Below are 12,769 nucleotides of genomic sequence, written 5' to 3' on the forward strand. Positions count from 1 at the left end.
TTGAGCAAAATATATAAACATAGCTGAAAAAAACCAACAGTTTCTCTCCATCCTGATGGATTTCCAACAGCCAACTGACAGTGTCAGAGTTCATTTCACAGTCCCGGGACCAAAAGACGTTTCTGTGACACTAAACAAGAAGTTGATTATTTCTCACAAAGGTTTTCACAGAGGGAAAGCACGCAGGGACATAGCTGGAAAAGTCCGAGTACACACAAAGAATCATCAGCCGTCAAGTAAATCTGCATTTTCCTAAAGAGTAAAGGTGATTGGTTGTGACCCTGAGAAGTGGACTGCAGATTCATTTAAGAACAAAAACAAAACAGAAAAAAAGAAAGAAAATAATAATTATCCATTTTTCTTTTTTCCCCCACCATCATGACACTAACAAAACTCTACAACCATGCAACAGATTGCACACTATCATAACCAAACACACCTAAGCAAGAAACCATGGACGCATATATACCAACTTCATACTGATATGTAATTTGTTTTTTCTTTTCAAAAAATATTTTTGGAAGTTTTTTTTGTTTTACATATTTTTTAACATTTCTATTTATCTCAAAGCTACTGTTAAAACAAGGCGTTTAGTGATATTTAACCCAGTATTTTTTCCATTTTTTTCTTTTCTTTTTTTCTCCTTTAAAGAAATATCATGAAAAGTACTGAATTATAAAGTCAGAGGCAGGTTCAGCTGGAGCTGCAGGATGAGCAACATGGAAGTTTTTCACCTCCGGTGGTGCTGCAGAGCTCAAAAAGCAGGAACTTAAGGAAAAATACCCTTTAAAGGCTTTAATACAGCTGTGTTTTGCTTCACTGGCTTCATTTGTGGTGTTTTCGAAGCTTTTTAATAATCAGTCAAACACACACAGCATAAGGTTGGGTGAAGGGAACGAGTTTCTTCTGCAACCAAAGTGAATCACAGAGAGAACCGTAGCACAGAAACTAGAAATCTACGTCTGAAAGTACGAGAGCAGAAAATGGACTAACAGGCAAAGCAGCTACAGTACATAGTTAGGTTTGACTCAGACATGATTCTAATTTTGCTGAAACTCTCTGTTTTCAGTTAACACACCCTCCAGTTTCACAGGAGAACCTTTGAATGCACGTGTTTAAGTCTGGCTGAAGCGTTTAGTATTAAAACATAACAGCAGGAACCATGTTTTTTATAAAAAGAAGAGAATTTGTATTGCACTTATAAAGAGGCTCAAAATGTTGCACTTTTCTTCTGTAATAAAGATGTTATAAAGCTTTAAACTTTCACCATCAAAAAGGCGTAATTATAATAAAGTCAGCTGTAATAAAGCAGAGCTTCTGTTCCTACAGTTGTTATGGACATACCCTGTTCTCCTCTAAAATGCAGGAAGTCACTCAAGACACAAACAGAGCATTTAGTACAGATCACTGATTATAAGCACGTGAGATTACATAAGGGGATTTTTTCCTTTAAACCCACCTAAACTTCATCCTCTAGTGTGAACAGCCCTTCACTGGCAACATATTGGGAACACTGCATTCCAATACTCCTGCATTGATTAAATGAAAACGTTGTCCGGCTGCACTGTCTATGTTCAAGTCATTTAGGATCTGAAATGTCTCCTACTGCCCTCAGTCAGTCCAAAAAGTTGCCTAGATGACCAGCAGTCTCACTGTGAGACCCTGAAGTGACACCACCAGACCATCCTGCCACACAGTGAACCTGCCGCTTAGTAAAGTGACCTACAGCATTGATTCTACACATTAAGGTGACGGTAAAGAAGAAGAAGAAGAAGAAAGAAAAGAAAGAGAAGTCATCATGACCTCTGTTTCTCTCTGTGATTGGACGTACAATGCTCTGAAGAAATAGAAGAAGAAATGGTCTTGTGAAAAGGGAGGGGAGGGGGGGTTAACTTTATGACCTTTACATATCCCTTCTTCTCAGTATCAATACATAGGAGGATGGAGGATGGATGAAGAGGAGTAGGACGTGGGGAGTGAAGTGAGGGAGGGAGAAAAAGTCTTCACTGGCCACATTACTGATATAAAAAGTCAACAGCCACCTTCCCGATTTCACCACCCATTAAGCTTTCAGGAGAAATTAGGTGTGAGGTGTGTAAGTGGTGGCTGATGCCGTAGTTAACTTGCTGCTGGTGTTTGTTTGTTGAGAAGATGAAAGAAAACGGAGATGAATGCTTGTGGGTGGCCAGTGTTACATTCCTGTACTGCTTAAAGTATTGAGGTTGATGATGATGATGATGATGAATAGTGATGAGGATGTCTCAGAAGTTGAGATGCCTCTGGCTGGGCTGGTGCAGGTGCATGGTGTTGGCTTTTGGGGGGCGGAGCAGGTTGAGGCGTCGCAGGGCCTTGCGGGACATGGGCTGGGTACGTTGGGTGGGGTTTCCCGGCCTTTGTTGCACAAGGCCGGCCTGAGCGGAGAGCGCCGCGGCGTAGCAGGAGGAGTGAAGACTGGAGCGCCGCTGTGAAACTGCCGCCTCTGGCCTGCAGGAGGCAGAAGTTTTCAGAAGAAGGCAGATTAGTTTTTAGCACAATGCAATAAGTAATTTAACAGCTGCTTCAGAACATGCATTGGTTTACTATTATATCCAATTATCAGGAGCATTTTTGAAGTATCTGCTACCTTGTGTGCTCTTTCAGTTAGTAGATTATTTTTTATTAAAATGTCTCAATAAGCCTGTGACTGGATAAGTTAACACTAAAAACGGCTATTGCGAAGTTGGTGCCTTTGAAGTGTTGTCCATTTGGTACTTTTGGACATATTTATAAATATGTCCAAGCTTGAAATCTATTTTCCAATGATGATGAAATTTCTGTCCATGGACAGAGCCCAGATTTTACCTGTGGCGAGAGCCATCTGGTGTTCTTCTGGCCTTTTCCTTTCCACTTGAAGCTGTCAGGCTCGCGGTCATCTCATCGGACGAAAAGTTCAATTCTGGTTCATGTGAGCTTTGTGGCAGGGGGTCAAGGTTCAGTCGTGGGATGCTGTGGTGAGTGTAGACGGACATGCTGGGGTGTTCGATTAGCAGGTTCTCCAGAGGGCTGGGCTCCAGGACGATGGGAAAGGTGCTACGCCCAGTGAAGCAGGGTGGGGGGGTAAGAAACCAGCTCTCCTGCAGAGAGCGGGTGTCCACACGCAGAAACCCACTCTCATCATCTTCCTCGTCCTCATCTGGACCACCGTCCGGGTCGGTGTCAGCCGTTGAGTTGAGGGAGGTGCAGGAGGCGTAACGGACAGGTGGGATGCCCATGGGTGAGGGGATCATCACCAGCTCATCATCTTCTTCATCCTCCTCTGCCTCCACCTCCTCGTCTTCATCTTGGATGATGGTGGATCCCGAGTGGCCATCGTTACACTGGCTGGAGCCAGCTTCAGCTAAGGGGTGAGATGAAGGTGTCATTAATGGAATGAAAATAGTACTAGAGACGCATCAGATTTTATGTCTTATGAAAAAAGTAACACCTGTATCTGAAAAGTACCAAGTACTAGTCATTCCCCACATGCTCTTACAGGCAACTTTTACGGCAGAAAGAGTCATGTGAACAACCTGTTACAAAAACAGGCTTTTAAGGCTTAAACCTATTCATTATTAAGGCATGGCCGCTTTGACTGCAGCAGGTGTCTTCTACTGTGAGTCATCGAACTGCACCTCATGACAGTGTTTGTGCCTTTTTGAGCATCTTTAAAGCCATCGTCTGTCAAACAATAAGGCCTGTTTTGTATTGACCTTCCAGGAGGCGGTGGTGGTGAATGTCGTTAACTTGTAGAAGCTTGTTTCCACAACTAAAAACAGAAAAACTATTTTTTTAAAAACCCAATAAAAACATAAATCCATTTTTAAAAATAACTTTGGGTCATTATCTCAAAATTTGGACTTTGACTAACTTGAAATGTTATTTTCTCATTTTTGAGTTATTTTCACAGAAGTTTGAGGTAATAAATCAAAATTTTAAAATACCAAACTCGAAGTTTTGAAATAATAACCCAAAACTTTGGTTTATGTTTTTTTTTTGAGTGGTGGAAAAAGTTCGTCCCTTAAACTTAAAATACATTGGTTATACACAAACCAGTGAAAAGAGATTCAAAAATAGGCGTCCCTCTCTTTACAGCATATCTTTGTAAACATGTTCTGCGCCCTACTTTTCTAAAATGTTTCTCTATGAGGTCTCGAACCATTTGGTTTACAGACATCATAAATCCAAACTCCTTTATGCAACAGGTCATTTACTGTTCCAGCTGTTGTTTTGATTTTAAAGTAAAACGCCTGTGTAATGTCATCAGTGTACCAGCAGGAGGCACTGTGGCTTGGCCACGCAGCAGAAGGGAACCTGCCAGATGTAAACAATAATTTTCTGGAAGCTGATCAGCCAAACAGCTGCAAGCAGGCTGACAGCCTGACAGCTCAACATTGCATGCCCAATGAACCGCACGCACACATGTTTCTGTTTGAATTTGCAAAAATGTCTGTCTGCTGTTAACCCCAGGGAGAGCAACTTAAGCTCTCTCTACAAGAAGCAGCATACACAACCACTGCTCGTTCCTTTGCACATAAATCATCGTGTGCAGCGAGCACGCATACATCCTGCCCTGCTAGCTATCTTATGCAAAACTGGAGGCTTGCCAAAAGCTGCGGGTCGGGCTCTTGTTTTGATCCAGCCACAGCTTCTAATGATTCACAGAGAAACAGGAAGTTGTGAGGTGGAAGGCCAACATGATCTCAAGCTTGCAGACTGGATGTTAAAAATAACTTTGTGTCAACACAGCAGACATCTCTGCTTGTTTTCAGTTTTCTTTAAGGATGGGGACTTACTTTTGTAAAGAACATGATTATTAGAATGTTTTAGTGGTCATCAAACACACAGGAGGAAGATAAAGGTTTTTCGACCTCCACCCTTCTCCTCTGACCTCAGTGCTCTCACCCGTTTACTGTGAGAGCAGTGTTTGAAGCTCAATTTCTACACGTGACATTAACACCGCCCTGTGGCTCTGACTCCCTGGAGTTCACAGAGGAGTCCTTGTTTACCCACAACAGGCCAGAGAGGTTGCAGGGTGCTGACTCAGTTCGCAGCAGCTGATCTTCTCACTTTATCCTCTCAGCAGCAGTGGGACAGCTCCCACTGTCCGAGCCCCATCAGCTGCTGATCTCTTCCTGCGGAGGCTGCAGGCGTTTGCAAACACAGCAGCTCACGGTATGCAGTGTCAACTAGACAACAGGTCTCCAGCTCTAGAATGGGGTGCATGTAGTGTTTTGTACACTTGGGCTCACTGTACATTGGGTTAATGAGGTCAGTACAGATTATGAAAGGACCAGCTGATCCCCCACATAACCCTGTCTCCTCCATGAACCACAAAGGCTCAGAGCATGCAGAGCATCAGCAGAGCAAACAGACAGCATCACCTTTAACCAGACTTCTTCAGCTCCTGGCCTCATTCAACCACATTTGCAACGTTCAAGCCATACTTTCTTATAACATTATTACTTCTTACTCATTTCTGACACTGTGTGTGGCACATTCATGAGCCTGTATTCACACTTGATAATATGCATGAGTGATGACAGGCCATAAAAACCTCTTTTTTTTAAATATTGCTCTTGACATGCTTACTTATGTGATAAAACCCAAACACAATTCTTTCACCACACAGATCTAAGAGCACAAATGTTTGTAATAGAATAAATAATAGGTCCCCCTTAAATCAGCTCTAGCCAGAGCTGGTGAGAAACCTGACAGAAAATGTCAACAAAACATTGAGTCACAAATACACTGAGCTTCTATCAGCCTTGTACAAAACATAACATGGTGTATCTTTGTGATGGAGACACGGATATGATGTAGCCAGGTGTTTTTATAGTGGAGGGATGTTTGAGGAAACTTTCTGCCCATACATGTTTACCTCCTGGAAGCACTGGGACCTATTTTTACCTCATCTGGTTCTCCAGACACTTTTGTTTGACCTGTTTGCAGGTTGACTTGCCCATAAACTGCCTGACATCCAACCTCTTCACCCCCTCCAGCTTGAAGTGAGTCAGACAGCCTCTCGTTCTCACCAGCCCTCGTGCCAGAAATATTCACACGGTTATGGAATTTTGGGAGGGGGGGTCAATTCAAGTTAAGACCCACTGTGGGTTAACACCAAACCAAAGCTGTGCCAAGAATCATCCAGAGCCATTTGGGAGTCACTGCAGTGTGTCATGTTTCTGCATACAGTGTGTGGGTGGGTGACTTGTTGAACTCTTCTGTGTCGTGTCGTGTCTGTTTTGACTGGAATCTTTTTATGGTCTCAGACTGCACTGGAAACTTGGCATGGTTTTTACCTGCCATTACAAAACTCTAAAGTTATACACTGTCTTTCTAGCTGGTTGCTCCATGTTGGATTAGCTCAGTAGCCTTTCCTGAACTCACAGTCTTCATCAGGGGGTGGATTTTGCTCTAATCTTCCTCAAACTGATTGACTTTTTTTTACTTTTGGCATATATGCATGGCATTTAACACTTGCTATGCATATATCTGAAGTGTGTGTGTGTGTGTGTGTTTCTAATTTGTTTACCTATTTAACCCAAAGTTTTCACATATGCCATATAATGAAAGGCTGGATAAAACATTTCTGCTTGAGCCCTTTGTTCCTCAGTGTCCTCCTGTTAGAGTCAGCTTTCATTTCATAGTTTAGTTTACAGTGTTTTGAGAACAAAAATGCATTGTCTGACAGCTGAACAAGTGAAGCAAGTCTCAAAGTCGTTCTAAAATCACTGCTGCGTGTCAAAATGTTTATTTACCTTCTACTTTATGGTACTAATGCAAGGTGTTGGCTGATTACAGATTCTGAACCATTAACTGGTTCTTGTGAGAATCAGACTTACTCAGGTAGTTGACCAGGATCCAGTCTTCATCCTCCTCCTCTGTCTCCTCCACTTTGCCGTCCCCAGGTCTGCTGCCTCGACTCACCTCCTCCACATCGTCCCCAAAGAGAGCACTGGCGAACCTCTGGAACATCCTGAGATGTCCTGCAGGGGCGTGAGGATGAGGGAGGGGTCGGGGGAGGCGCGTGGCTCTGGGCGACGGCAGGGAGGTGTTGCGGTCGTTTTGGTCATCAGCTGCGGGGTTCACAGCAGGGGGAAGGCTCCGTAAAGGTGCTAAAGTGCATCAATAAGTTGTGGTCATAGATCATCTGAGGGCCAGCAGGCGCAGGCTGGACATCGCTCAACGTCAGGATTGCTTCAGTGAGTGCAAAAGTCTTCAAAAAAAAAAGCCCTGAGAGGCAGAGAAACATGAGGATTCGGTTATAAACATTTACAGGTGCTGGTTTTACACACAAGGCCTCACATCCCCATCCCTCATTAAAGATGTTAGGACAGAGCCTGAAAACACACCAGGGCTTCCCAGAGAAATGGTTTAAACACAAACACACACACACAAGAACGACTTTAATGACAAGCCTGTTAGTATTCGCCTCTAGCTGCACAAATTTCCGGGATGGATTAATTTCCTGTCAGACTTGATGGTCATGAGCAGCAGCTGCAGTTTCTTCAGTTATTGATCTGAAGGAAACGAGCGGAGAAAAAAGATGTCCTGTCTGTGTTTAATTCACGTGCAAATAAAGGATCTGCTGTGCTCAGAGGATGTACAGACACAGCTGGCTGGCAGCCTGTTTGTTGGCCTAACTACAGCCTTTCACATGAGGAAAGTAGAAAGAAATGAAAAGTCACAAGTGTCACTGTCACCCTACAGCTGCTGTGTAAATGGAACCCACTGGCACGATATTAGCAGATTGAAGCCAAGTGTACTCCCCCCCCCCACCCACCCCTTATTTTGGCCTTCACTCTACAAATTCAGGTTTCTGTAATATGTCCAAATGAACTCTTTTACTGTCCAACATGATAGCCCTATAGAGTTTACTTATGGCTAAACAAACAAACGATGGTGCAAGATGCAAATGTATCATCTATAAGACTTCCATTACATGTAAATTAGATGTAAACTGAAGAAAATGTGGCAAATATGATAAGCAATTTCATCATACTTCATGTATAGGTGTGTCAGGCAACACATGAACACTGCATTAACAGGTGCAGTAGCTCAACTGTTGTAATAACAGCCTTATCTTACATCATTCACAACCTAATCATTTGTTATGAGTAACGAGCTCTCTCAGTGGATAAGTGACATTTTAATTTCATATATCTGTTGGCACTTTTTTCTGCTTACGCAAAATGACTCACGATAAGTTATGGTTTATCCACGAACACTTAAACATCTAGTTACAATAACTGTAATCACCGGTAGGAGGTGGAAACAAAACACGGCACTGGATAAAAACACTTAAATTCTCATCAGGAGCAAACAAGCCCAGATATCCGATTTTTTTCTCCCTACCCTTGAAGGCGCATTGCCTCTGGCTGTGTTGCGTTTAATTACCTCTCGTATTTTCCGGCACATAGCGAATAAAAAGCGCTTTTCTTTTCAAGAACAATCTAACCCCGCCTCTGTAAACATCGAACAGCTGTGAGGGACAGAAAACGCTTCTGACTGACTCACTGTCTCACACCGACAACAGCAGGCTGATAATCTGCAGCACCTGTTTCTCATTCCCCCTGCTCACCCTCCTGCCCCTCCTAGGGCAGGTCATTTCAGGATAGGCCTAAATCATTTACACGACTTTATTCCTGTTATTATAATAATAACCATACACAAAGAAAAGCTCTCCCGGGCTTGGTTAATGCCTGATTAATGCTGTTAAACGGGTCACTGAACGTCAGCGCAATTGATGCATCTATTACATCAGATCGCGCTTTGTTTGGGTGTTGAGTGCGAAACGGGCTGTAAAAGAAAGATGGGCTGTTGCATGGTGTTTAAATCGGATGTCTATACAGTATGCAGTCTGCGGGATTAAGAATAAACCCATAAAGTGGGATTCAGTGGAGGATAAAATACAGATTACCCACGTTTTAGCTGGCAAACAAGAGTTAATACACAGCTAAATCAAAGGGCGCACGCTTTTATCCTCACCTTAGATGATTTCTGTAGAAAATAGTTAAGATTGTTTGGGGAACCCATCTTATTTCGCGCACCCCCCCCCCCCCCAAAAAAAGAAAAAAAGATTCTTATTGACTTTACGGGACAAAAGCAGCAAATAGTCATTACCGAAAGGAATACTTGACACCTCTGCTTGATAAAAGACCAATTACCAAGTTAAGTTTGTTCTCAATGGAGTGATCGAAGCGCTAATGTGATTTGGCGTCCAGACTGTGGGGGGATAAAGGCTGAAGTGATTCGGTAATAATGTGGAGCTACAGCTCCCTAAGAGTGTTGGCCGGTTTCGATGGTTATACAAGGAAAGAAGGAGGAGGAGGCTGTAATTCTACCCGCACAGTGCTGGACCGCATATTCACTTTAACTTTTATCTCCGTATGATATGATATCAAATATTTTCCCAAAATAAACTTACTCCAGTCCAAGTCGAGCAAAGGCAGAAAGCTGTGCAGAGCCACAGCAACCAAAGCCACCGGCAGAGAAAGCCGAATAAAACGCACAGTTAAGGCTTAATAATGGAGCATAGCTTCTTAATTGCTGTATATCTACCAAAACACCAAGTGCCTCTCCTGTTATGTGCATGCAATTTATATATAATACCGAAATCAGAGGCTTTGGGGCCGGGTATATTCACCGAGATGAAAACAAAGAGCTCACCTGCGGCAGAAGGAGGAGGTGTAAACGAGTCCAAACCGTGATTAAAATCCTTAAAAATGAGGTAGATGCGTTACTTTTCGAAAAATAGAAAAACTTGAGGTTTCTTCGCGGAAGAAATAAAATATAAAAACGTTACTTTAAGGACTGCACATCAGGAGTCACAGTGCGGCGTTTCTTTTCAGTCCCGTTTCCTCCTCGAGCCCCCGACTGCGCCTTCTTTTGTTGTTGTTGTGGAGCTCAACAGCTGATCGGCCGTGACGTCGTTAAGGACCACCTCTCTGCGGGAGGAGCCAACCGGAGCCCTCGAGGGGCCAATCAAATGCGCGTTAAGGGCAGTCACTAACCCACGTGACTCCCTCCTCCCTCTCCTAAGGAAAAAGAAAGGGACATGACTGGACAAAGCGCTCAGCTGAGCAAGACTATAGTTTGTTTCTTTCCCCCAAAACAAGTTAATGTTACATAACAGAGCAGATATCCGGGTCCAGCCGCTGGGTTTCCTGTTTTCTAACCGTTCAAACACCCCCTTAGAGTCATCAGATTTACAATTTTATTAAAATACGATTACACAGCGAGGTTTGAATAAAGTTTTCATCATTTACTTTAGAGTTAAGAATGATTTCATTAGTTTTGACATTTAGACATAAATAGAGCATACTACACAAGTTTTGGGGCTTTTTGTAAGTAATATGAGTATCTGTGACGTTTACAGTAGAGTAACTGTTTTTGCTTTAAGATTAAGAAAAAAAATGCTACAGCAGCACTTAATATTTAAAAGTTTAAAAGCCAAAAACGGTTGATGTGCTTCCACATTATATTTGTCCCCTTCCAGTTTCAGCATAAAAGAAATGCAAAAATCCAGTAAAGATCAGTGTTGTGCTCAGCAGTCTCAATCCTCAGAAATGCAAAATGAGAAAATGCAGCCCTCCCCCATGTTTCACACTTCATCCTCTTATCACCCTCCCTGCACCCAACCGAAGAAGTGGAGGAAGGGCCATCAGTTCCAAATAAAAGGCCTTAAAGATACACTTGGATATCTTCACTGGTCTTTAGCTACAGCTGTAAAGTCGATACTCTTAAGTTCAAACTGCACACTATGTTTTATTCTAGGCTTGGTAATAACAGATACTATGAACAACAACCAACAGTTGTTGGATTTAGACATGTCAAGAGTACATGGTCTGCTGGATTTGTCTTCATGTTTAGATGAATGAAATTCTTCAGTGTGGCCTGCACTGTACTGTTTTCCATTTAAACTGAATACTTTCCCACTGATTCACTGACCCGTTTTTACAGAGAGCAGCAGCCCGATAAACATAATGTCGCCATTCTAATAACGGTTTTATTAACAGTTAACGTTTAACTAATTTACTCGTGCTGTATTAACCTTTAAAACTGGATTAATACCACTCTTTCTGAACAGCTGTCATAGGTATCCACTGCAGTTTCCAAGACACCACATCAAGTATCAGGGAATCAGATGAGTTTTATATTAACATGAATTTAGTAAGAAGGACAAATATGCTGCACCTCTTCCTAATTTTCACTATTTATAAGCTTCTGACTCGCATGCTTGGCTCCAAATTCAAAATCATGTTAACAGGATGGAGATAACATCAGTTTTGGGTTTTTTTGGTCAGCAGCAGGCTTAATAGGATCCACCTTCGGAAGGGTGGAAGTAGGAAACCTAGCCTTCACCCCTTCCCCTTTTTAAAAATCTCATCCTCCCATTGCCCTGCACACGACCCACACTGTGGAGGAAGGGCCATCAGGCCAGACAAAAGGCCTCCAGGAAGTTGTGTTATTCTTCATCTCGAACCACCAGTATGTTCTGTTCTTTATCTCCAGCTATAAAGTTGTTTTATGAAGATGTTATGGTGTTCAAAGTACTGACAATTTTTTTTCTCATAAATGCTAGTATACATAAGGTGAACACAAACATGTAGGTCTAACTGTATAACACGCTATAATGCAATTGTAGATAAGATAAAAGTGGTCTGTCAACTAGTATTTTCTATTGTGGACACCAGCAAGTGCAGGTAGCTTTATAAACAGATAATCAGTGGAAAGTACTCGCTTTTAAAAATGTCCTCATATTAGTACATTATGGGATATTGCTCACATCAATTGTCACGGTGGTCATAAATGCCAACGATAGGGACACGAGGGCTTTTTTAGAGCAGGACATTTAAAAAACATAATGATGAAAACAATACCACGAATGAAATCACATCAAATATGAAAGACTTAAAGACAATGATTCTCTTTTAAAAGAACTTTGTTCGTGTTTGTTTTTTAACAGAATTGGAACACAACATGTTCCCTTTTATCAGAAATGATTACAGGCATTTTGATGGTGACTGTATTTCTTTGTACAATGATTGTAGTACTTTAGATAATGTAGACAAAACAACTTGTCATTCCTTTCGAACACGCATAATACTTAAATTTTACATGTGGAATAAAAACACTTAATAGGGAAAAACCACGGACTGTATATAAAAGATTTACTTAGCCCTCTTGATGGTATCCATTAAGGTTTCGTAGTCATGTAACCACTAACCACATGGCATTAACTTTTCCTCCATTTTGGGCGTGTTGACAATTGTGGTGATAATGTAGGCTTAAGTGAATAAGGCCCAGTGTCACAGGCCTACAGACATGTCCAAAGCCATCTGACAAACACTGAGAAATCACCGTCTGCTTGGCAAAAACCTCCTTGTGATTGCGTTGGTTAACAGCAGATTGCCCCAGTCACCTTTAGTTTGCATGAAATACAGCGACTTCTTTATAAACACTCACCAGCTACTCTGTGAGCTGTAATAAAGGAATGAAAGCAGGTAGCAGGCTGTAAACATCCTTATTAATTGTACTACGTTGGGTATTTTAATACGTAACTCTATGGGGATTGATTCATTCTTGTAGCCAGCCTCAGCTGGCTGTGAGAGCAACTGGACTTGTGTCGGCTGTGGTTTGGCACAAATATCAAATAAGACTACAACACATGGCGCTGTTAGGTAGCTTGATAGCATTAGTGCCACCTAATTAACTGAAAACGTATTCCTCCCGGTCGGTGGTACCTCCA

At 42.2% G+C, this 12,769-nt stretch overlaps 1 protein-coding gene across 1 annotated transcript; it reads right to left on the reverse strand.

Moving 5' to 3' along the window:
• Positions 1–1,876: 1,876 nt before the first annotated feature.
• Positions 1,877–9,926, reverse strand: tp53inp1 (tumor protein p53 inducible nuclear protein 1). The gene is made up of 4 exons (XM_026185127.2): positions 9,688–9,926; positions 6,861–7,251; positions 2,842–3,376; positions 1,877–2,484 (listed from the first exon to the last, which is right to left on the reverse strand). The coding sequence occupies exons 2-4, from the start codon at positions 6,991–6,993 to the stop codon at positions 2,262–2,264; spliced, it is 891 nt and encodes a 296-aa protein (XP_026040912.1). The 5' UTR covers positions 6,994–7,251; positions 9,688–9,926; the 3' UTR covers positions 1,877–2,261.
• Between the last annotated feature and the right edge of the window lie 2,843 nt (positions 9,927–12,769).

This window comes from Astatotilapia calliptera, chromosome 11 (genome assembly GCF_964374335.1).
Source record: "Astatotilapia calliptera chromosome 11, fAstCal68.1, whole genome shotgun sequence".
Classification (NCBI taxonomy): domain Eukaryota; kingdom Metazoa; phylum Chordata; class Actinopteri; order Cichliformes; family Cichlidae; genus Astatotilapia; species Astatotilapia calliptera.

Bases quoted from the DNA above. Each gene is read 5' to 3' on its own strand.
- tp53inp1 (XM_026185127.2), bottom strand. From the start codon at position 6,993: ATGTTCCAGAGGTTCGCCAGTGCTCTCTTTGGGGACGATGTGGAGGAG. The intron at 3,377-6,860 runs GTAAGTCTGATT...CTCACCCCTTAG, and splicing joins GATCCTGGTCAACTACCTGA to CTGAAGCTGGCTCCAGCCAG. The intron at 2,485-2,841 runs GTAAAATCTGGG...TGCCTCCTGCAG, and splicing joins CCAGATGGCTCTCGCCACAG to GCCAGAGGCGGCAGTTTCAC.